General features: G+C 34.8%; 1 protein-coding gene across 1 annotated transcript in view; it reads left to right on the top strand.

Moving 5' to 3' along the window:
* The window catches only part of LOC123872704 (neuroligin-1-like), a 100,130-nt gene extending 73,713 nt beyond the window's left edge, over positions 1-26,417 (top strand). The window contains exons 5-15 of the mRNA XM_045917548.1: positions 1,513-1,671; positions 6,842-7,030; positions 9,230-9,315; positions 10,287-10,454; positions 11,844-11,964; positions 13,153-13,349; positions 17,176-17,298; positions 20,111-20,256; positions 21,122-21,249; positions 22,093-22,245; positions 22,488-26,417. Of these exons, the coding sequence (XP_045773504.1) occupies positions 1,513-1,671; positions 6,842-7,030; positions 9,230-9,315; positions 10,287-10,454; positions 11,844-11,964; positions 13,153-13,349; positions 17,176-17,298; positions 20,111-20,256; positions 21,122-21,249; positions 22,093-22,245; positions 22,488-23,389 (2,372 nt within the window). The 3' untranslated portion in view covers positions 23,390-26,417. The remainder of the gene's footprint in view (positions 1-1,512; positions 1,672-6,841; positions 7,031-9,229; positions 9,316-10,286; positions 10,455-11,843; positions 11,965-13,152; positions 13,350-17,175; positions 17,299-20,110; positions 20,257-21,121; positions 21,250-22,092; positions 22,246-22,487) is intronic.
* Positions 26,418-26,764: the final 347 nt, after the last annotated feature.

Below are 26,764 nucleotides of genomic sequence, written 5' to 3'. Positions count from 1 at the left end.
TGTTAGTAAAGTACTGCTGCTATGACCATCTCTAGAATGCAAGCTATGTTTTTAAATTTCGGCAAAAATGGTTGAAACCATGGGCGTGAAAAGCTAGCAGACAGACGGACGGACACTTTCGCATCTATAATAATAGTATGGATTTATTTTGTCATGCTAATATCACGAAATTAATATTCAAAACTTGAAACAGTAAAGAAAAGCAAGAGGGGCGATCGTAATGATAATAATTTAGGCGAGCTTGAATTGTATAATGTTTATTACAGACGCTCTGGTGCGTTAATTTATATAATTAATTTATTGATTTTGCGGGACCGTTAATTAAGTTACAGTTGGAGAACGTCCGATTTTTCCCTCTTGGCACTTTAACGTTACTGTTTACTTTATCTGAAATGAAAAAATATCTAATTACGATTTAAATTGTTGTTTTTCAAAAACCATTAAACAGGAGCCGGAGCGTAAAGTTTTCAAAGTAACTGTTTTTACTTTGTGTATATCAGCGTTAAAATAAATAAGTTATTTTATATGGACGGCCTAAAATACTAATTAGACCACTCATGACATTAATTATTGTTATATATTTTATATATTTTCCTCAATTATCATTATTTACCATAATTAGCCTCCGTCTATTGCATTTCAATTAGGTCATTATTTTTAATTTTAAATCCCTTGCTAGAAATCTTTTATAGTGGGACTATTTTACCGAAGTTGTAGTGTAAAATTATTGATTATTATTTAGTGATCATAAAAATCATTTTACAAAGCATTCGTTAAAATGACTTTTACTATTTATCACTTGTTCACTTAATTATATTTGTTTGCTCAGCTAAGGGTAATTTTCTTTGTCAGTGGTCTATGGAATGTTGGAAAAGGAAAGGAAAGGAAATCCTCTGATGACTCGTAACTATAAGCCTCCCTCGATTTCTTTGTAATGATACCTTCGTATCCTACATTTAAACAAGTATATTAGTTAGAAAAGCCTAGTTTTCCGAATGTACCGTGCAAACAAGAGATTGTTTTCGATGCTTTTGGTTGATAAGAATAGAATAGAATAGAATACATTTTTATTCAAATAAACTTTTACCAGTGCTTTTGAATCGTCAAATAATTTACCACTGGTTCGGAATGCCGTTCAATCCTTTCGAGAGATTTCGACTCTTCACTTTTCACAGTAATTGTTATCCGATATGATAATAATAACTTGGAACGATTGAGTCTATGAGGAAACAATAATACCAAAGTTGGTTACCCATCCAGTTACAGACTTGGGTCAACGTTGCTTAGCAATAGCAATCGCAATGCTTTGTTTCAACAAGGTCACACGTCCCTCAGCCTTATGAATCAAGCGGTCAAAGTACCTAATAAGTCGCATTATGAGCGTTAGGTACAGTCAGCGACAAAGCTTTTGCACCCGCTAGTCCAAGCAACTATGGACGGGTACAAACCAAGCTTTGTTACTGACTGTACAAAATTTCTCTTCAATGTTCTATAGAAATGTTTACTACGCAGGTATAGAAGGGGAGAACGAGGGTGGAGGTCTGCCGTGTCTCGTGTTTGTGCACGGCGAGTCTTACGAGTGGAGTTCCGGCAACGCGTATGACGGCACGCCGCTCGCGGCGCACGGTGGCATCATTGTAGTTACTATCAACTTTAGATTAGGTGTACTGGGTAAGTAACATTTACTGAAATGAAATGAATATTTATTTATACAAGGTGTCACTAGAAGTCTAGCAAAACGAAGACAGGTGATAGTACAAATGATTACTTATAAGGTACCACCAAAAAACCTTTATTTTTTAAAGTTCAAAATATAGGGCCAGACCTTCGCTATTTTATAAAAGCTGAAAGTTTCCCTGCGTATAGTTCCTTAACAGGGCTCTCTCCGTCACTCGTTTCCACTCGTTTCATACAATCGTAGTTCCTATTTCATTTGAATATTAAGCAACCAAAATCCATGAAATTTTGCAGATATATTCTAGAAACTAATATCTGTGTCTGTGGTGTTTTAGATTTTTCTTAAAATATGTAGTTTTAAAATTACAGGGGCTCAAAGATGTGTATGTAAATTTAAAGACCGCTTAACTTTGGAACCGAATATTTTAACAGAAATCTGGAAAACCACAGACATAGATATTAGTTTCTAGAATATGTCTGCAAAATTTCATGGACTTTGGTTGCATAATATTCAAATAAAATTGGAACTACGATTGTATGAAACGAGTGACGGAGAGAGCCCTCTTAAACCCTTTTTTGATTGTATATGTCTTTATTACCTATACAATATTATCTTTATCTAAAGAAAAATACCTAAATATTACTAAGGATTTATCATTTCTCTCTTATTTGGTTTATTACAATAATTTAATTATTTGAACGTACAAATTACATCAGATTTTTTCCGCTTTGTTGTAGTCCTTTGTCATTTTATATTTTATAAGGAATTTTTTATTTTTTATTTTTAGGTAGGTAAGTATTCTTTACTTTCCAAGTTCCAACGCAAATAAGACTATATTTTCATAAATAAATTACGTTGATACAGTAATAATATTTTTGTAGAAGTGGGACGTTATTTTACTTTGAGGAAAATCTAATAAGATCTAAGAAGTGATCCAAATAATACTCTTTGAAAAAAAAAAGCCAAATAATTATGTCTGAAAAATATTTAGCTGTTTACCAAATTTAGGTAAATCTGTCGTTTTTTATGAGAATTTGCAAATTAGAACTACAAAATCCCTCTCAATATTTGAAGATAAATAGTGATGTCCAATAATGCTGATCTCTAGCCTCTAGGTCAGAGTGAGGGAACTCTCATTTTGATCCTGAATCGACTATGTGTCAAATATTAGGCTATGTTGACGTGAAATCATAGAAAAATAGGGCTACCATAGGGCTATCTGCGTCATATTTGACCACATTTGACGCCAATCAGTGACATCGAAGCCTAGGCGTTTTGTCAAAAGTTCCCAACTGTCGTAAACTGTGTCTAGGTGTAATACGTGGACGGCAACTCCCGCAAATTGACACATTTGGTGTGAATCGTGTACCTATGTATAGGTAATATGCTCGAAAAAAACTTTCAAAAACCACACTGCTTTATTGCGGGCACCAATCATGGGACAAACGAGATAATAAAACCACAAGTTTTTATTTATCTTTTGCTATCGCTTTCAATATCGATTCAAAAAAAAATTTTCAAAAGAAAAATAAAACCGACTTCAAAAACGACAAACACTAAAAAGTAAAAAATAACTTTTGTTTAGCTACACGTGTAATGCACCTAGGTATGAAGTCGAGCGAGCATATTAAAACAAAATTAGAAATCCAAGAGTGAAGCTCGCCCGACTTCATACCTAGGTGCATTACACGTGTAGCTAAACAAAAGTTATTTTTTACTTTTTAGTGTTTGTCGTTTTTGAAGTCGGTTTTATTTTTCTTATGAAAATTTTTTATTTCACAATTTTTTAGTGGCCCTACTGTACTATAATATGCTGTGCCCAGTTAAAACCCTACTATTTACTAAGCTATTACACTGATCGCAAGCAATTTGCTCCTATCCATTGAGGAGTTCTGTTCTCCACCTCCGAAGATATTCATCAGATCTTCACCAAATTTATATGGGACCACCTGCACAGTATACCCTTTCAAACAAAAAAAAAATTTCCAAATCGGTCCAGGGGTCTTTGAGTAATCGGGGAACATACATAAAAAATAAAAAAAAAAAAAAAAGATCCCGACGAATTGAGAACCTCCTCCTTTTTTGGAAGTCGGTTAAAAATGGCTAAATAAATCGATATCATGTAGCCAGGAAGTTACGTGTGTACCTACCTACTACTGTGCTACTACCTAGTGCAGGAGCCATAAGTCATTGTAGATTTCCGAACCATCATGTTATGTTCGGAATGGATGTACGACACGACTACGTCTTCTATGATTACTGATCCTAAGATGCAGATAGTAATGGCAAGCCGTTTGTTGATACTTGACAACAATAACTTTTCTTTGACTGAATATAATTCTCATATTAGCACATGCAACCGCCCGCGGCTTCCCTCAGTGCTAATCAATATCCTCTTTATTCCTTATCCCGTGGGAATTTCAAAAATTGTGACCTTTGTACTTGTCTACATTATAAAGGAAACCTCTCTGTAAAATTTCGGCTTTCTAGCTACAAGGATTTGGGATGGGCTTTGATGACTCAATCAGTGAGACAGATTTTATTTTTAAGCGCCTTAAAAAAGGAGGTTTTGTATTCGCCCCGTATATAGTATGTATGTTTGTTTACGATTATCTCGGTATTTAATGAACCAATTTTGATGATTTTTTCACGAACCTTTGTACTTTCTTTCTAACTCCTACTTTCGTTCGTTTTAGTATGTATTATTAAACCTATTAACTTATCATTCTTATTTACGATATTATGTTATGTCACTGATGTTTTAATATATATTTAGATTTAGTGAATCAATATAAAATCTTGATCATTAAACGTGGGAATGATATACATTTGATTTTATAGCGTCCCCCAACATTCGATCCCCGCGCGTAATGATCGAACAGCACCGCCCGCTACGAGTAATTGACACATTTAGTGTGAATTACTCCCAAACGATGTAATACGATGCCGTGGAACTTTTGTTAATTGACTATCAGTGCAAAATCTCTGTATTAATTAATATGGAAATGAAATGTTCGAGGCCGCTCGTCAATATCTGATCCCTGGGCGTTATGTGTGGCCACCGCGAATTGACACATTTGATGTGGAATGCTTACCATACGATGTAATGCATCACCACCGCCGCCAATATACATCTTCGTGAATATAAATAATTATTATTTGATATTTAGGCTTCCGTAGTAAAACAAGGAACCGTTCTAGTTTCTTCCAGTTAATTAGTTCCCCTGTCTGTCTGTCTCTATGTGTGTCTCTATGTGTACCCATTTTAAAAATAAAACAAAAGATATAAATAATAAGAAAAAAGATATTTTTGGAGCCCTGAACATGAAATGAGACTCAAAAAAAATTGCTTTTATAGCCTTTCTTTAAAAATACTTAATTACAAGTAGGTATTTTAGAAAAATAACTGCTTGCTAAAATTTTTAACTAGAATTTTACTACGGATTTTATATATTTTTGAAACTATCGGTGTTTTTCAAACGATTTGGCCGAAAGTCCTATAGAATATTTTATTATTAGTTTTTTTTTGTACCTGAAGTTATGTTAGTTAAGAAGTATTTTATAATCAAATACCTCGGATTACCTGAAACGTTTTAATTGTACCTACGTATTGGTTGCTATATCTATCTGCAAATTATTCATTCATCAATATGTTGAAGATTAGTGTGTGGGCGGCGTGGTTATCACACACGAAGTGATGAAGGTTTATATTCATGAAATCGCTTTGAAATTGTTATTGAAGACAACATTTTGTGTTGTTTATCGAAGCGCGCACGTAAATAGATTTGGTCTGGTTTTAACCAAGTCACCGCTCAAATTTTTACGCCAATATTAAGTTCAGAGGGTAAAGTATATGACTATGCACCAGTTGAAAACTTAACACAATTTTTTCATTGTGAGACAGGCTTGCACTTGATGACAATCATGCCTGAGAAACAAAGCAATGATGAGGTCGGAGCGCGCTTGCCTGGAAAAATAAATGAAACGTATTCGACAATAGTGACACAAACAAATCTTGTAATAAAACTATTTGTATTAACTATAATATTATAAAGAGGAAAGATTTGTATGTTTGTAATCGATATTTTGAAAATACTGGACCAATTTTAATAATTCTTTCACCATTAGAAAGGTACTTTATACAGACGTAACTATATATTATATAATTACGTATTTAAAGATAGATAAGTTTACTGTTTATCAAATTTCAACAGAGTGAAGCCGCTAGTATCTATTTGTCTTTGACACCAACCAGATTGATAAGCGCCAAAATTACTTGAGAAATATTATAAACTCCCGGTGTAAGATACAATAATACTTATTGTTATCTGAATTCACATATTAGAAGTGCAAAGGCCTTTCCTTAATTGGACAGGGCTTTCGATGCTATAGATACATTAATTAATATGGAAATTAGTTGTCCGATAGCGCTTGCCGATAACCGATCCCTGGGTGTTACGTGTGGACGAGTTCGTCCACATATCACACGATTGTAAAACGGTAGGATGTAATATATCACCGTGATTGCCAATGTGTCTTGTTTATCAGCATAAACATAAAATACGCGATGCTAAACCCTTCCCGTTGCTGTAATTTATTGAACCTGGCTATACTTGATAAAGGTCTGAGACTTTTAGCTACGCAACTGTAACGCACGAAAGTGACACCCAATATTTTTGTAAAATGGAACCACAAAAAGTGCATTGCGTGCGGAACTTGCGGGTCTTTCATGGCAACTCTTGGGATAAGGTTCAATCGCAGTTCAGAATATTTCCTAAGTATATCTAGCCATATATTTTTTACACAATTTTGAAGTCTATAACGATTAGTGAGCTTGCCTATCAAAATGAAGCTAAGGCAATCAATCGAAAGTACCACAATAGCCCACAAACAATTTGTCATGTCGAAACTGTTTTATAAAGCCTATAAATTTTCATTATCAAAACGCTTGTTAGCACTCGCCGATACCTGAACTCTGGTAGTGTAGTATGTTGATAAATTGCCCACAAATTGACGCAATCGATGTTTATTGACCACATGATGAAATACGTCTGCGTATAGGTACATAGGTACTACTTGTTTTACTAAAAAATGCAAACAAGAATCCCTATGATACGAAACTAGGCACATTTGGAAAATACCTAACTGAAATAAATTCCTCAGGTTTTTTAAAGACTGGTGCTAGAGGATCAGCACAGGGTAATTTCGGACTAATGGACCTCGTGGCAGGGTTGCATTGGTTGCGGGAAAACCTTCCTGCCTTTGGAGGGAACCCCGAAAAGGTTACACTAATGGGACATGGCACTGGAGCAGCACTCGCCAACTTTCTTGCAGTTTCGCCGGTTGCCAGAGGTATGTTAAAATTTCTTACTGGTAACTTCCTAAACCACACTACCTGTACAAGAAATAAAATTTTATCCTTCTTTTAGCGGTTTCCTGTAAATGAGACAGTAATTGTTTTAAATGTTTTAAGTTAAAATGGAGGTTCTACTCTCGAGGAAATTTCAAAAAGGGTGACTTCGTTCCCGTGGATATATATTTTTTAAAATCCCGTGGGAACTCATTTTCCGGGATAAAAGTAGTCTATTGTGTTAATTCAGGGTATAATCTATCTCCATTCCAAATTTCAGCCAAATCAGCCCAGTAGTTTTTGTGTGAAACAGTAATAAACCCTAATAAATAATCCATGCAAACAAACTTTCACGTTTATAATACTAAGTAGGATTATTATTGTTTTTAAGTAACATTTAAACATTTATTCATAAGTATATTTGTATTTGCGGACAGGTAAAACATTTTAGGATTTTAATTACCAACGAATCCCACGGAAAGAGGGGCATAATAGAGCAGAATTACACGGTTACCTTTCTGAAATCGCCAAAGCAGAGACCGCGGCCTCCGCAAACAGCGTTCACGAGTGATGCATGGAACCACCCATTGTTTATAATTAGACTGGCCTGCGGCGAATTTCATTACGCTTTCGTGTCAAGAGCTTCGTTGAGATCCTTTGTCACTATGTAATATTATGGTCTACGATCCCAGGACTACCAGACGGTTACGTATTTCCTGAGATTAAAATGTTCAGTGTTAGTTTGTAGTGTACACATATTTCCTAGCTTGTGCTAACGGCCAATCTGCTTAAAGTACGTAAAAACATTACTGACTTTTCTTAACAGAGTCTGAGTGCTGATTTTTATGTAGGTATGTTTTTTTTGGTATCACAATACCAAAATTACGACTTGGACTGTAAATAAGATTAAATATGGATTTTTTTGCGATATTTATAGCGTTTGGCCGAAATTACTACCTGCGGGAAGTGTCTGGCAACTTTGAATATTAATAATTCCTAACAATGTTCTGTGAAACATACATAAAAATCAGCACGCAGACTTTGAGAAAAATGAGTAATGTTTTACGTAGGTGCCTTTAGCAGTTGATACCTATAAATTGGCGCATACCTATAAGCTAACAGATATGCGTACCAACGTTAAAAATGTATTCTTTAATACTACTCAATCCCACAAACTTAGAAAATAAGTAACTTCTGACGGTCTTGGGATCTTGCTCTATAATGGCCGTGTCACAACATGAATTATGGTTTTATGTCAAAAATTTCAACCAGCTGGTCCATTCCGGTAAAGCTTCATCAATCATTAATTATTACAACCTAAATTGTGATTGGCTGAATTTATGGTATTCTTGTTGTAACAATGCATTGTGAGCGGGTGTAGCCAATCAGAGGTGATTACGATCGCCACACTGTAGCTGTCAAACTATGTCAGTAGGCCCTCAGTTCCAATGGAAATAAGGAAATACCACTCGAACTATTTATCACGTACTATTTGCCTACTAGCTTCCGCCAAGGTTCCCTAGATCTACCAATAAATTATAAATGTACGAAATAAAATTGTTGTATTCATGTACAAAAAAATACATAATAATAAAAATCAAATGTGTATTAACCATGTATTAACTGTTTTGCTTACTACGAGTAAGTACTTTGAGGAGCTCGTGGCTTTTGCAAAAAGCTTCCCATTCGCAAGTGATCCTTGGAACCAGATTGTTTGTATAATAATTAGGATTGTGGATTTAATTACTTTTGTATGTCAAGAGTCTTTACTTAATATAATTGATGTTCTTAATATAATTGATGTTCGTGGGGAAAGCTAATTAATTACGTAGACAGAAAAACATTTTTAATTACATACCATACACCTTCATTGATGGCTAGACGTTAATGTTACCGATATGTTATTTACTGCCTGAGAGAAACGGAAAAATTCATACATACACGTTCATACACACACATACTCAAATTCTACGTAATCTATTTCTTATACATGTTGTATTATGCCCCTTGCAACACTAATTAATTAAATCGACATAAAAACTACAATCCACTTCATTCCGTTTTGGTTAGGTTACAAGGACTTTATCCAATCGAGTTAATTGATTGCTCTTATTGGGACCAAAATGTTTTTCCCAATAGCTTACGTTTATCAGTTGTTTCTCCACGGAAATAACAAAATTTAATTAGGTAATCTATTTCAGAACTACTGAGGCGCGTCATCTTATTAAGCGGGTCGGGACTCAGCTCTTGGGCGTTGCAGAGAGAACCGCTCACGATAAAAAGAAAGGTAGACAGCGCTACATAAAAGCGTATTAAGTGTTAGCTTTGAGCGAGGCGGTGAAAGTAATTTGAGTAAATTAGTAAACCTAATCCAAGCTCTACCGGGTTCTTATGTTGCGCTTTCCAGGCATTTGCCTTTTTTTGTTTAGCAAGATTTACATAGATCCACGTTCTTTGAATATAGCGATAGGTACGAAAATGTAAATCATTATTTTTTTATTCCATTACAAGTTAGCAATTGACTACAATCATGCCTGATCGTAAGTTATGATGCAGTCTAAGATGGTAGCGATGGTAGCTTCCCACCAGAATAGACCAGAGATAATTTAGAAATTATAAATTCCCAAATTGCCCGTACCGGGAATCAAACCCGGCATCATTATTTAAGTGGAAACAACCCTGGTAACGAGCAGTCATTTTTTGAAGCATGATTGTATGTGCCAAAAGGTGGGTCAACCCCACTGCCAATGTTGTAGCATGTGTAACATACAAACGAATACGTACGAATTGGTCTTCACTTTTTAAAATACAATTGTATGAGTTTTGCCTATCTAGAGTCTTATGATATCTTTGACTGAAAGTAGTATAATTAAATATGTAAACTTACAAGTTTACTGCGCTTTTGCAGGTTTAACTCAACTCCACAAACTAATGAAGGCATTAGTGTTTAACATGCAAAGTTAAAAGCGATGCCTGCTTTTGCTGGTGGATAAAGTTTAAGCATGTTTAACAGTGCTTTTTATAGTTCAAAACAACGTTTTATAAGAATAAGTAGACTTGAATAAAGCTAACATTAAGGCCTAGTAAAAGTAGATATAATTTACATGAAATAGTAAACCTAATCAACAGACCTTGTTTGCGCTTTTCAGGTTAAGCAATTGACCTTTTTCTGCCTGCCAAGTTTTTGTTAAGCGTAGTGTGCTCTTTCAGTATAGGATAAAGTTTGGGAATGTTTACATTTTGCTTTACGTTTATTAGGTTGCGGAGCAGACAGGGTGCCACGGGGATTTGCTGGAAGACGACCTGGCACCGTGCCTGCGCAACAAGCCCCTTACGGAGTTACTTGCGATTCGGCTTGATCCACCACGCTTCCTGCCCGGATTTGCCCCATTTGTCGATGGCACGGTTATCGTAAATCCATCTTCCGTAAGTGAACTTAAATGCATACACTATGGAATAAATCGGACATAAATTAAAAACTTGGTATTTAACAATAAGGTAATTTATCAAAATCAAAACACTAATAATAAAACACTTCAGGGCAAAAATAAAATTCATTTCTAATGAAAGGTGAAAAAAATTCATATTAGTGTACCGGGAAAGAGATAACAATAAAACAAATTGGCCACTACTGGAGCAATGGAGCAATAAAATCAAGAGTTTTAACAAACTACGCTAATAAACATAAAACAAAATATTAAAAAAAATCTAAGTTGTGCCATATAGTGGAAAAGCAAAAAGCCATTAATTGAACAAACAAAAACAACAAAGCACCAAATATGAAACTTTTAATGATTTTGAAATTAGGTACATAATAATATTATGTTCACAAAAGTCGCAAAAATTTCAATATGGGGGCTTAGGTTGTTTTTTCGTAAAGTGTTCTCATTCCATAACATCCATAACTTTTGTAAATCACGGTTCAAAGAAATCACATTGTAAGCGAAAATAAATGCCAACATGTTAATGCATGTTAAGTGTTAAATGAATTTAATAGACGCCATTCACAACCCCTGAAACGATTTTGCGAATATTTTTTTGAAGTATTTTTTAGAATCTCTGTCATAATAGTACTACTTATTAATGTTTACAACGATCATAATGTACCTACTCATTACGACCATTGTAAATATTCCACATGGTTTTAACAGGGCTCTCTCCGTCACTCGTTTCATACAATCGTAGTTCCTTTTTATATTTATTTATAACAAGCTAACCCTGTACCAAATTTCGTCAGAATCGGTTACAATTGTACGGGAGCTGTGGGTGTATGCTCGACCGTAGCAATAGGGAAATTTCCCAACCGAGCGGTGTTGTGCTCGGTAGCGCCAGCTGGGCCGACGGTAGTACGTTGAAACTTCTATATATAGTCCAATTTGGTAAACGCTCTGTCGATGCGATTGAAAGTTGCGTGTTTCTCCTTGTATGCCAATTAAGCTACCCGTGCTGCCATCTAGGCCGTAGGTCGTGTATCGAGCGTTGTTGATTGATTGAGTATAGAAGCGACATCTTCTTGCGAATGTGGCAACCGCTACACAATGTTGGGCCGTGAAAAGGTAGCAGACAGACACACACACTTTCGCATTTATAATATTAGTACGGATTTCACAAAACCTTTGACTAAAACTATTGTGAATAATTAAAAGCATCAAATTGGTGTCTATCAAAAAACTACAAAGAAAAAATACCATCTTTCCTCAGGCAGTTTTTGTTTGTGCGATCCAGTTCATATTGAAAATTTTGTGTCTTTTTATTTCTTAAAAACAGTATAACATGCATCCATAGTAGGTACTTAACTATAATTATTGTCTCCAGGCTCCCCCTCCTACAGACAACTCCAGATTAGGAGCGGGTGCGGCAGCAGTCGCCACGGCTGCCGGTCACGAACTTGCAGACTTCCCTCATAGAGAACTTCTGTTTGGACTTACCACTACAGGTAGGAAGAAGATCTATCTAAACACAGAATAGAAAATCATAGTAGCTCTAAATACTCTCTTCTCCTCTTTCCCCTACTTACATCTAAATATATACAAGTGTAAATTAAAAATTTTCAACACCCCCGACAAATCATTTTCAAATAAATAATTATGTATATCTAGGCAACGTCCATCTTGACAACTTGACATTTGTCAATTGACACTTGAATATTATGAACCTAAGGGTTATCTAACCTTTTTTTCTACAAGAAAACTAGAAAATAGCTGATAACTTTTAAACGGCTGAACCAATTTTTTTGGATTATAGCTAAGAACACTCTCGATCAAGCCACCTTTCAAACAAAAAAAACTAAATTAAAATCGGTTCATTCGTTTAGGCGCTACGATACACAGATACACAGATACACAGATACACAGACACACAGATACACAGATACACACGTCAAACTTATAACACCCCTCTTTTTGGGTCGGGGGTTAAAAAGAAAAATGTTTGACTGATTGATCTATGAACGCATGGCCCAACTGATGGTACGGATCGGGCTGTTTAGCATGCAGATAGATATTATGAGGTGGTCATCCGCTAAGAAAGAATATTTGAAAATTTTGCCACTTTAAATTTGTGTAGTCCATACGAGAAAAGTTGCAGGCATAAGCTAGTTTTATAATTATAAATGTCTTAAGTAGAAATTATCTTTGTCAGCGGCGCCACCCGCATAAAGTAGGTACATTAGGTAATGAGGCGTTTTCCTCATCCTGTCTACGTCCTGCAAATCCAGCTCTTTGTTAAACTGCGTACGTTCTTATTACTTTGTTGATATAATATGAGTAAAATTTACAAAGATCGCGTCTTTAAAAATAAAACTAGAATCAATCATGAACTTTTTGCATGTAAAGGGCCCCATATACGGTACGATTCGTCGCTTCGATCGATCTCAAGAAAATCGTTGACGATCCATTGCTTCAAAAATGCCGATCAGACGAAGATTCGAATGGACTCGTCAAGTTTTGCGTTCTATGTTTGCTTAGCCCAAGTTATCCACAAAACATTTCTACGTCAACTAAAATTGAGCCATAGAACATATTAAAGCGCTTTTAGGGAACTTTTCCACTTTTTAATTAAATATGAATGCCGCGGCGGGCGGCTCATAAATTTATGCAAATGAATGACATGCCATTACTTGCAGAATCTTACTTGGAATTCAATGCTCAAGACTTGGAGTTCGGGTTCAACGAGAGTCGGCGAGACCGCATTCTGCGCACCTTCGTCCGCAACGCCTACTATTACCACCTCAATGAGATTTATTCCACCCTAAAGAATGAGTACACGGACTGGGACAAACCTGTGCAGAATCCGCTTAGTGTGCGCGACGCTACGCTCGAGGTAAGGAATTCATTTTAATTTCATTGAAAGTTTCTGAAAGAACTTTCTGCATTCATCTTACTTTGTAGATTACTAGGAATTTTTCTACTTGACATTTTGGATGTCAAAGTACATTCAAGGAAACTGTTCTAAAGGCATCTAAAGGCACAGAATATATTAAGTAATAAAACAAAACACGAGTTAGCAAGTGTACTGTTACGAGTACATTCTAAACTACTTACAATATTGATTTATTGTGATGTTATGCAAAACATAATTTTTTTAGCCTATTTCACTAAGTTTTACATATCGGAAACTTTATTATTTTATTTGTTATTCGAATAACACTAAGGTAATAACACAAAATCATATACATTTCAAACAAAATAGTGTTTTTATATTTCACTAGTTGTCCGCGATTTTATTAGCATGCATTGAGATCTTTTAAAATCCCTTGATCATTGAAGCAAACAAACAAAAATACACCTTTGCATTTATAATAATATGGGTAGTGATTACTGTTTGAATATCTGCATATTCGTACCTAATGCCGCAGGTAAAAATTTTACTTTTCCCAATGCGCACATTCTCTCCACAGTGTGCTATAACTTTTCTTTCTATACCTTCCAAAAGATATAAAAAGCGGTGTTTGTTTTTCAGCGAACATATCTCGTACTCCGTGCTCCATTTTTAACAGCCATTCTTTTGTTTCCCCGTTGATAAGGGCGCAGGCACGGAAAGGTGGCTGAATTCTCTCTACGTGACCCAAGGCGTGATGATTAATGAACTACGTCTTCGTCCCTGACTTCCTTTTAAGAGTCCCGTTTACAAAAGGGGCGACTCAAAGTTGAATACAATTTATCATGATCAAAAGAAAATGAGACAAGATATTGTCACTAATGTGAAACTTGATATGGAAATTGGGAACTTATTAGTACTTACTTTAGGTACTTACTTACTATTAAGTAAGAAAGAAATTTTTAATTCAATCAACGAAGGTTGGGTAAGCCGAATGAAGCTTCTAATGTACGCACTTAAAATGCTAAATGTTTTGAAAGAACCGTCTCTATGTAACACAAAAATAATTTTAGGCTTATTTCGAGGTTTAACTACATATAAAATGTAAATAGCGGGTACACACCATTAAGCTCTAAAGCTGTTTTAATTATTATTTAATTGTAACATATCCATTATTAATCAGGACTGATGCTCGCGACTTCGTCTGCGTGGATTTAGTTTTTAAAATCCTTCGGAAACTTTTCGATTTTTCGACGTCAAAAGTAGTCAATATGAATTTTTAGGGCTTCAGCTATAGCCATCCAAAAAATTACGCCAATCCCTAGCTGTGCTAGGTAGCACCGCTGCTGCAGTGTGATTGAAGGACAAACCAACAAACAAACACATTTTCGCACACAACACATTTATAATATGGGTAGTGATGAATACAATCTGCAAACGTTGATATTACTCGAATCGTTATAAACTAGCTAATGGATGGAAGAAGCAGACTAGTGATCACAGCCGATCTTAATTAAAGCCTCCAGCGGTTTTCGCTACTCACCAACTCGTTATGTACAAAGGAAGTTAATGACGCTCGCATGCGTTGAGTTCAAGTTAGCCTGTTATGGTTTAAAGTAAAAATGCTCGGTCTTTTACCCGACTACGGGAGAGTGTAGTCAGTATTCACTTTGGTATTAGTATTTGGTAGTTATGTGTGTGTTTTTTTCAATTGTCGGTTTTCTCTGGTTACAAAATTTATCATCATCAACAAAGCACTTCAGCCCTTGGTGGGCTGGTGGGCAAAGGTTGGCTTGGTCAAGCAAATTTCTCCACCGGAGGTGGTCAGATGCAGCTTTCTTCCAGCTCTGAACTCCCATAACCCTCATGTCGACCGTCAGTCCACCGATCGGTAGGTCTGCCTCGGCCTCTACGCTTTGCTGTCCAACAACTTTTCGGTGTTCTTGTATCGTCCATGTTACAAAACTTCTCATTCGATTTTGGTAATATTTTGTTAGCGTTAGATAGTATGCTCAAAGCTTATATTTGTGACTTTCAACAGATAAAACAAAAGGTAAAATATAATACGAGCAGTAGTAGGTACAATTTGTTTTTACATTATTTTTACAAAAAAAAAACGAACTCTTATTTTTTTTTTTTGTATGTTTACAGGGCATTTTTGTTACATTCAGCGCCACAAAAACCACAGTCGGTTTTACCGGGCACTGTGTTAACTTATTATAGGTACCTATACAATGAGAATGAGAATAAAATGTGGTACCCGTCCCGTCATTTCAGTATCAAGTTATTTTTGCAATTCACCAATCATTCTCACGTTGCGTTGTACAAAGGGAGTTAATGACTGTCATCTACCTTGAATATAATGTAGACGCTAAAGGCTTTCTTAGAAAATATATTAGATACTATCTCCGATATTGTTGCGTCAATGATATTATTATGCAAAGATTACCTTGTCCATTATGCTGATATGGTCTTGTCTCTAGTAAATATTATATCCCTTGCTCTTGTTCGAGCTTCCATCAACTGACTACCACTATCATTATTACCTTTTGTTGGTTTTTTTCAGGTTTTGATAAAATTTGCCGATTCTAACCGAAATCTCTTTTTTAATTTGAGAAAACATTTTTAGTAAGTTTTAATATTCCTATTCAAAACAAAATAATAAGTTTCAGAACAGATGTATGGTTTTCAGTAAAGTTTTTTTTTGCTATAGATCACCAAATATATTCATATATAATTAATATATTATCGTATGTTCATAAAATACGTTTAACAATGTACGTTTTAGGACTGACTTTCGAGTAAACATTGCTTATTTGAATAAATACCTATTCAATTTGGCTTCGTTAAATGCGATAGTTAATGGCGTGATAGACTATAACGTAATAAATTAGTATGTATTATACGAGAGTTAAAGCCGAATTAATTGGGATTGGGTTAATAAAGTTTATTTGAATAGGCCGCGTCCTTTCGAATTTGCATTTATTATGCTAAATGAGTTTCGATTCATAATTTTTGTTTAAATTAATAACCGTTCACGTTGATACAATAACAATAATAATTTCAATCAAATATCAACATGGCTAATAGTAATAATTTATTGATTTCTCAATGCATAATCCAAAGCTCGGTATAATAAAGTTAACGTGTGTGTTTTATTATGTTGAGTAAATAATAATTTATTATTTAATATTGGACAATTCATGTGCAGTGGAGCTCCGGTAAATCCTTCAAACGTTTTGCAGGACATTGTCGAACTATCGAATTATACAAATATACTATACAAATTACACTTCACTATGTAGGTATGTCTTTAGTAAATTCAATAATAAGTCTATTATTATCGGATTACAGGGGGTGCCGAATTAGGTAGCGGCCGGATTACCGGGGGTCCACTGTATGTAGAAAAACAATGAAAAAGAAGAATGAACTGAAATTTTTAGGAGGCTCATAATAGTGACTCTGTCTCGATTTGAAGGTATTTCATCACCGACAACACGCACAGTTTAAAGACTTTGGTCTTCAAGGAATTTTGGACGAGTAGACATTTTGAAGCTTCTCGAATGCTAATCAACCGAAATGGATTCGGTGGCTAACCACTTTCACAAAATTATTTTGCTACGCTCGACTTTATCTAGTGATCAAACCAGAATGAGGAGATTACTAGAAAAACCAAAGCAACCGACAAAGCTCAACGGGTTGCGAAGTTGAAGTGTCAATGGCAAAGTTTGTAGAGACATTGGGATCTCAAGATGCTGGAAACCAGGCCCGACTACTCACCAACCGGCAATTAAACTTATACAAAACTTAAATTTTGATTTTGTTGCAGGTGTTAAGTGACGGGCGAACCGCAGCTCCTTTGATAAGGCTGGGCTATCTCCACGCGTTACGCGGTGGTACGACTTACTTCACTCATTTCCATCATCTTTCGCTCGACAAAGACTATCCACAGGTAAATCACTGACTCGTTTTTTTAGATAATAGATAATCAGAACTACTGGCAAGTGATGATGCAGGCTAAGATGGTGCTTGCGTAGAAGATGTCTATTTTACCCTTTACTTGAATGTATCTTCAACTGATGCCGGAAATATTCATTTATTTAAACACAGTACATTGTAGTATATTTAATTTTAATATTATAAAGAAATGGGTGCCCAGACCAGAGTTACCACCAGAAAACTTTTCCGATTCAGTTAAATTAAATTATTTTGGTATGTTTTTGGATCATGCTCTGAACTAAACAAACTTGGCGAAGAACTTGGTTTCCAAAGATGCAACTCTATCTAAGCAGTAGGCATGATAGGCAGTTAAAGTTATCTCACGATTAAACTTTGACTAACAATGAAGAGCAAAGTGTGTTGCACAAGTTTAGTTTGGTCCAAAGTTAGCAAAACATGAGCTGTGCAACCTATATTGCTTTTATTACTAAGTGTGAAAAACAGGTATCACGTCAAAAAATTGATTTTTCTTCCTTTGAAAACTTTTGGGCCTTAAGCTTTTGTCCAGATTGCATCACCGTCTTGCTAACTAGGAATAAGAAACTACTAGGAACTAAATTAGTAAAGCCATTTTTTTCTGAAAATATCTTTTCAAGAATTAACTCCATTGATATTTAGCTAAAAGACTGGATTTGTATGTAGGTTGTATGAGACTGAAAATTCCCGCATTATCAGTTGGGGAATCATTTCAGTGTGGAATCTCACTTTCCCGATAACTTATGGTTCAACGGATAAAAGGTGAAGCAGAAACGAGGTCGTGAACTTTCCCGTCGCGCTCAGACTCCCTAAAATTAAATTCTGTAGAAATTCGATAGACAGTCAACCTTGATCTTATACCTACTGCAAACTTTGTAAATTCGCTTTGCTATAAGCTTTGCTATAAGTTATATCTCCAAGAAAAAGCCGGAGATGAACAAACAAGTTTTCATGATAAGTACTAAATTTTCATATTATAATTTACATACCTCTTAGGGAGTCATTTAGTATTATGAAATAATACCTAAAAAAGTTTAATATATTATAGTATAATAAATGTCGTATAATTTCAGTGAATACTTGTTATACTCGTACTTTTAACGCAATACTATAGTCTGCTTACTTTAACTTCATTAATTGCAAAAAATCATCAAGTACAGTTTACAAGAATACTCAAACAAATTATGACCAGTTTCATACCAAAAAGTCGCTTTGACTAGTATACATTATAATAATATGTAGTTCTATGTATAGATCATATCATGTAGTGCTCGTCAGAAGCGTTCTATATAACAAACTCACGGAGAAGAGATCATATTACCTAGTTGTTGTGAACTGAACTTGATATTTTTTGCATTTAATGAGTTCTTGCAGTAGACAAACCAACGAATTATGGTATTCAAATGTGTTCCCTTCAAAGTATAAATAAATGACACTACTTGTAATTTCGTATACAACAAAAAACTCGAAGTACAGCTGTTATCGGATCACGCGTAACGAGTGAAAGCAATTTACTACCAATTTTATTACATTTATGTCTGAATATAAAATGAAGCTTAAACTTTTGAATAAAATACGTTTAGGCAGATATGGCACTGTCCGGAATTAACTACTTACCATAAACCAAATATAAAAACCTTTACAACCGACAAAATGGGTGACTTTGAAATATACAATTAAAATGCGTATTTGCTTTTGTTTGCTTTAAAATATGGAACTTATTCCTTATAAACAACGTATGTAAACTGGCCCGAATGGCCATAAAAAATGTAAAAGTTGGAATCCTGCAATGCCACTACTTATGGCGTAGCTTATGACACACTAAATAGGTGGGTGGATCCCATGAACACAATTTTTAAATAGAACTGTTAGGTTTGTCATCTCAGGTGATGATCTTTCATACAAGTTTTTTTTTCAGAACCTCCATTTGGCTAAAGTAACCATGTAAAATCTGATAGGCTACAAAATCTTGTTTAGGAAAAAGCAGGCCCTAGTTAAATACCGTAAAAATGCTAGGTTGAGTGGCTATGTACTTGCATAATAACTATGCAACTTTAAAATGGCGCTTCAACTCTTTGAATGAAATAGGTTTAGGCACGTATGTTTCCGACTTGCTTGCTGCGGCTATTTACCGTGAATGTGAGCATAAAAGCCTTTGCTGAAACATATGGGAAGTGGAACTTTTAAGTATATATGTATATGTGCGCTTTTGTCAGCTTTTAAATATGCCGCTTAATGAGGCTCCAAAGTTGTAATGGTGCTCGAATTACTATAATATCCTTCATTATGGTTTCTGTATTATTCTACTTTCATAAAAAAGTTTGTAACGCTCTAAATATAAAATATTTTCTATGTGCAATTGTTCTGGTTTTTGTGCTTGTGTAAATAATCGAATGGTTTCAATTAACTATGAAAATTACAGTTTGACTCAATTTCTAAATAATAATAAGTACTTTTTATTTAGGAATTGAGGTTAAAATTTTGATAATGTTGACTCAGACTGCCATTTTTCTAGCGATTGTGGCTAGTGCTATAATCAATTCGAACACAGTTTGTTAGTGCTATTAGCCTGTATCGAAATTTCTGATAATAATATTTACTATCAGAGTCTTATGTAGCAATTTTTTTTTTTTAGTTTTAGTGGACTACCAGTTCACTAGTAGTGAACACTAGACGTAGTATTGAATATATTCATAGTTTTGATCACTTGCAATAGCCCATTATAATTTATAATGAGTCTAGTGTAAGTAATTACTATAAAATGAAATAATTGATTTGTTTGTTGGCAGCGGCCGGGCTCCGTCCATGGTGAGGATCTACCCTACTATCTCGGTGTTCCTCTAGCCCTGTCCCATCACCAGCAGAACTTTACACAGCAAGAGCAACGGGTAGCTAAACTATGTGTGCACTACCTCGCAAATTTCGTCAAATATGGGTAAGATCGTCTTTGAATATTTTTTTCTAAATATTTTTAAGACCTGCTATTATATTTTGGTTGTAAGTACCTACTATCCGGCGAGGAAAACAATTAATAATTACTAGTAGTTCCTTAATATTTTATATAAACTTATGTTAACAAATGAAACCGTAATTAGGCAGAGTTACATAGTTTAAGTTCTTTCACAGACTTAAATTTCTTCATCCATACATAACTGTATATCATTAGTCTTCAAATGGACTTTCCTCAAAGGAGACATTTTAATTAACATCGCGAGATGAAGCACTTCCCATCTTTTCGCTAGAGGATTTAGTGGCTGTAATTTAAATGATATCTACTACAACATTAACTGTACACTTACTTAATGCTATTTTATATTTTTAAAAGACAATTTAAATCATATATGTATAGCTACTTTAACTTTATACATTAATTGGATTTAATATTTTGTTACCTTTAAAGTAGTACCTACCTACTATAAAGTATTTTTTAACATATGTAAAAAACATAAAGTGCTTAAACTTCACACAATTTTAATGATGAAGTATTTCTTACCATACAGATGGATAATACATGCCGAGGTTGGTGATTTGTCGGCTTAACATCTTTGCAAAAAAAGCACTTTCTTTAAATTATTTGTATTCCAACATGCAGCGTCGCCTTACCCGCAGCAAGCGGCCGGTCTTGCTCTATATTTTTGCAGATCCTAAACTCTATCACATCACCAACTCGTGTGATTGTAAAAAGTGTATCGATTTCCACTAAAGCCTCTTGCATGAAACTTTTGTATCAAAGAGCTTGAGACTTAAAGAATATGTGTGTGTGACGAATACAGCAGCTTAAAATAGAATTTGTACCACAGCAATCCGAACGATCCGTCAGCAACGCCGCCGCCCAGCACCGTGATGGGAGAGTCTCCCCCCCTCGCTCCCGATCAGACGGCCTACTGGGACACGTACGACACTATCAACCAACTTTATATGGAAATTAGTACGTCTCTGACATTTTTGCAGCCTATATGTAAATGAGAAAAATACTTAATTACATTAACATTTTATTTACTTATTTGATTACGTCATACTTATACTTTTTTTTAAATCTTGTATTATTCAATTAAGCTACTGTTATTATTAATTTTTAAATTGAATTAAAAATGAAGTGTCAAGTAAAAATTATAAATCGTCCATTAAGGATATACTTATGGACTAAGAGCCCGCGAGGGTTAAACCATCGTTATTTTATAAAAGCTGGAAGTTTCTCTGCGTAATTGTCCCCAACACAGGGAAGAACTTATAGCGACTACCTATGAAGCTTGGATTTTGGTCATGGCAACCCCCTGCCAGACGCCCTCAAACTTTTAAACTTTTAAGACGTCTGGCAGGGAGTTGCCATGACTCTGAATGTCGTACTTGACATGATTTCTACTATTCCGAAGAAAATACAAAAAAAATACACTTTATACTATGACGTAAGATTTTTTTAAACCTTTTTCTACCTGTCATCTCCCAAAGTCCCCATGATCCAAACTAATTCATAGTCGCTGATCGTTCTTCCCTATGTTGGGGGCAATGTGCAGATAAACTTATGAAATAACGAAGGTCTGGCCCTTGCTGGCTCTCTCTCTCTATTATATTATTACAAAATTGTTATATTATACAGCCCGCTCAAAGTTTAAGAAATACCTACACATCCTGCGCGGAACTAATATGATCTGAGTTGTGTGCTGATTGTATGAGTTCATATCTCATTATTAAAAGTTTTGGGTTGTTTCCTATTGTAAACTCTCGCATTATCCTTCTTAATTTCAATTTATTCCTGTGATTTGGGTCACAGGTAGCAAATCCGAGATGAGGAGTCACTACCGCGGTCACAAAATGTCGTTGTGGCTCTCCCTCATCCCGCAGCTGCATCGTCCTGGCTCTGACTTGCCCGACGCTGCCATGCGGCATCACCACTTCCAAGACGATAACGCCAATTATTATGAAGGTACTACGAAAAGCATTGAGATGAAGCATGATATTTATTAAAAATATTTTATCACATTTACTGAAAACCCATTTAAGAATAAGAATAAGAATAAGAAGTGTTTATTTGCTAGAATATGGTATAATATACGAGTACATTGGTCTTAAATATTATGTGGAATCGCATATTCTGCCAAGCATGGCGTGCAAAATTTATTGAATTTATTTAATGTAACAAACATGTCAAATTTTTTGTTTAATCAGGTGCAGTGAGAACTCAGTCACTATCACGTGCTCACGTGCCACACGTAGTGAACATTGATATTGGAAGTGCACGCGGCGATGGGAGAAGCACACAACCACCGCGCGCTGCGCCTCCGAAGCCATCACCAGCTCCCCCAGCATCTACAGAATGCCCTCCAAATGCTACATCCACACCAATGCAGCCTGATGATGCTCTTCTTCGAAGGCTTGCTTCATCGCACTATCAATCATACACTGCAGCTCTGACGGTTACCATAGCTGTTGGTTGCTTCCTTCTCCTACTTAACGTTCTTATTTTTGCAGGCATTTATCATCAAAGAGGCTCCCGGCCTCGGCGGTGCAAGGACGACCTAGCTGAGGCCGGGAGCTCATCGTCATCCGATAATTATGATGGAAAATTAGATTACGAAGTTCGCGCATTTGATGGTAAAGGTTTCGGTTTTGAGTGTAAATCCGCACACGTCCCTCGAGGTTCTGGTTCCAAATTTGATTTACGGACGTTATCGGACTGTGGGGAACCTACTTTTGGAGAGTACAGCTGTTATGACGAGAAACATCGTGCGGCTCGTAGTTCGTTGCCTGATGTAAGCGTAGGTAGCGCAATAGAGGCAGGAAGTGTTGTTTGTATCGATACTCAGAAGCCAGATATACAAAAAGTGGAAGGACGAAGTCCAGAAGCTATAGGAAGGACTAGCACTTTTGAACCACGTGTTGTAGATAGTTCTACTCAGGTTAAATTCGGACCCCTAGCAGATTCTTCTGATAACTCTGAAACGAATGGTGATTCTGAATCCGGCGCCGCTGGAGGCTCAGGTATTTTAAGAAATCCTCCAGCGGCAACTACTCCAGTACCACCGGGGATAATGAAGAAAAGAGTACAGATACAAGAAATATCTGTATGAGAGTTAGAGAAATTGGACACTGCTGTAATTGTAGTGAACACTCGGACAAAGTTGTGATTTATAGAGTTTTCTTGTAAATATACACTAATAATATTGTATTCCCAGCCAAATGTGTTAATGACCTTGTAAATAATGTATATTAGTGATGTAAGATAATGTCCGATAAGGAATAATGCGTGCAAACTCACTGTAAATATAATGTACGTACTCGTATATAAACACTTCAAATCCCTATCTCCTACCATTTGGTTTAGTATCTATTGTTATTGATGAAACAGAAATATTAAACGGATATAAGCTTAAAAAGCGAAGCACAATATTCTTTAAGACGGTACGAACGAAAAGATTTTTCTCTTATCTCCGTTTCATATTTCTGTATTAAATAAAAAGTTAAAAAAGATTGTAGATTATTGTGGGCCTATTCGTACACTTAATAAATGTGAATATAACAATAATATAGTGCGAAAAGACTAAACATCTAGGTGTATCATAATTTTATCAAAGGAGAAGTGTTTCAGAATTTGTAGGATAAAATATTTATATTGCGTATGTTGTAATTTTTTGTAAAGTTATTTTAATTGAGACGTATTAATTTTAAGTAGTTTTTGATAAGTAAATATTGAACACTAATATATTAATCAATATGACAAATGGACGAGTACATAATAATAAAGTTGTTATCATGTTTTCTTAGTAAATTTTTCAGATTTAGTATATTTTGTTTTCAAGAGGTTAACAGGGTACTAAAAATTATACCAATATTCATTGATATGCATTTCTTTAAGAGATGTATAAGTAAAAATGTCCACTTAAAGACATTCAACTTCTTACCTAAATACCTACCTCTCCCCTGTTTAACTGACTTTATAGTTACTTGTAAAAAAAATACATTTTAGTATCCAGTTTCATTATATATTATACCTAACAGGAAGTTTTAAGTCGAGATACTTTTAGAGTGCGAAAAAATGTAAGTAACTAAAATAAAAGAACCAAAGCACAGTACTCGTCCAGAATTTTATCTTCCCAGGAATTGATGATTTAAGTAATGATGAGTGATTTAGTAAGTAAATATGCGTCATTATCCACATTGTGACAAAATGTGATTTGTTATATAATTAACTACTTTGTTTGTAAATTTCTTAAACCAGCCGCTATACTGAAATTATACTTTACTAAACAATTGTTCATAAGTCAATGCGTATGTAAGATACAATTTTTAGGATATCAGAGTATTTAAATAAAATAATAAATACCCGTTTGCACTTATTTTAGACATGTACCCAATGTGATATACTTGCAATATTTTTATTACGAGTTTTTACAACTTGTACGTCATAATCGTCATAATACGTCATAATATATACGTCAAAATCTTTTTAAGCATCGAGAAACTTTCGTGCATAATTTTCGTTTTACCTCTCCGTCACTCGCTTCATACAATCGTAGTTCCAATTTCATTTGAATAGTCCATGAAATTTTGCAGACATATTCTAGAAACTAATATGTGTCTGTGGTGTTTAACGTTTTACGTTTGTATGAAGCAAGTGACGGAGAGACCCCTCTTAATCATCAAGCAATGCGTGTGAGTTTACCTAAATTGTGTCCTACATACGCATGTTATCTAAAATTGTATAGGCATAAATGTGTTATTGTTTATATTCTGGGCGAAAAAAACTTTATATACTTACCTAAAGACGTATACAATATTAATTATGCATACCAAATTGTTGTCAAACATTTAATATTATCACTGTTATCATAATTACGGAATTGACTAACTTACTTTGATGCGCAAGTGTTGTAATGCGCACTAACGTATTAAATTATTGTTTTTCTCTTTGTAAATTACAGATTTTATTAAAGTAATTTTGTAAAAAAAAACCGACGCGCTAATTTTTATCTTTGATATAACGTATACCTATAGATTTTTTTTGTTGTTATTCAATATTCAATTTAATTAAGTACATGGCGTTAGCATTGTGGTTGAAGGTAACTACTTAGTACTTTTAGTTGCATATTTTTATAACCGATTTTCCTTGAACGATTTTGAAGACTGGGGCCAACGGAAAGCGTTCAATCTCCATAATCATCGTATTTATCATCTATCTCTATGAGTTACCGAATAACAACTAACTATATATATTACGTAATATACGTTATATCAAAGCAAAACTTTCTTTAAGGAATTGTATTATCTTGCTTAAAAGTTTACAAAAATGTGCCGTAAGACAATTGTTTTTTTTTAAATGATAGGTCTGCTTAGTACATTTCTTATTAATTGCTGATTTTTATCAAAACTTTTGAAAATGACATAAATTTGCAATTTTTTACTTATTTAAAACTGTTGACTAACTGCATTAAACCATTTTTTTCCACACATAAAAATATATATTAATTGTAGGGCTCCGTAGGAAAATAAGAAACCGTCATAGTTTTGTCCAGTCCTTCTATTCAGTCAGTCAGTGTGGCACAGCCATTTTCAAATTAAACTTTATGAGCCTCAAAATTTAAAAGTTATAGAAATACCGCTACACAGAGGCATCACGACCAAACGTGGTACTTACATTCACTTGACGCACGATCCAAAAGTACTTGTTAAAGTTTACCCTTTCGAATGATAATATTATTTTGTTGAATAAGTCATCTTAAAATAATGATTATCAGGTTTCTTCGAGAATTTTAGAGATGAACTTTCGTTTACGAATCGTCAAAGTTTGTAGCAACGAAAATGACTACGGAACCCTACCAAATGCATCTTCAAAACTCTGAGATGCATTATTTAATTATTATGATGACACAGTATGTAACAATTATTTTTTAATGAGATTTGAAGTACTCTTGTACAGAATGGTGTGGTGTTCATAAATGTATTTTATAATTAAATAAAAAAGAACATTGTGTTTGTCATTTGTTTTGAAAAAACAGTTAAAATAAAATATAATGTGTTAAAACTCAACATTTTGTTACAATTTGGTGTACATTTGGAGTGCGTATAACATGGTGTCGAATAAATATTATGTGAAACTTGTTTGCGTTTTGTTTCTACCCAAAACATTATTACATATATCGTTTACAGCTGGACCTTGAACAAAGCATCTGCGTCAAGTGCAGCGCCTTCCTGAAAATCAAAATATTATGTTGATTAAATAAAAACCCGGCCAAGTGCGAGTCAGACTCGCGCACCGAGGGTTCCGTACTCGGGTATTTTTTCGACATTTTGCACGATAAATCAAAAACTAGTTTGCTTAAAAATAAATAAAAATGTTTTAGAATGTACAAAAAGCCCTTTCTAATAAACACTAAATTATTATTTGTTCATGAACACATTGTGATGTAATCACAAATTCATGGTTTTCGGATTTTTTCATTTACCTG

This window comes from Maniola jurtina, chromosome 1 (assembly GCF_905333055.1).
Source record: "Maniola jurtina chromosome 1, ilManJurt1.1, whole genome shotgun sequence".
NCBI lineage: Eukaryota > Metazoa > Arthropoda > Insecta > Lepidoptera > Nymphalidae > Maniola > Maniola jurtina.
This window is presented reverse-complemented; position numbering and strand designations above follow the sequence as displayed.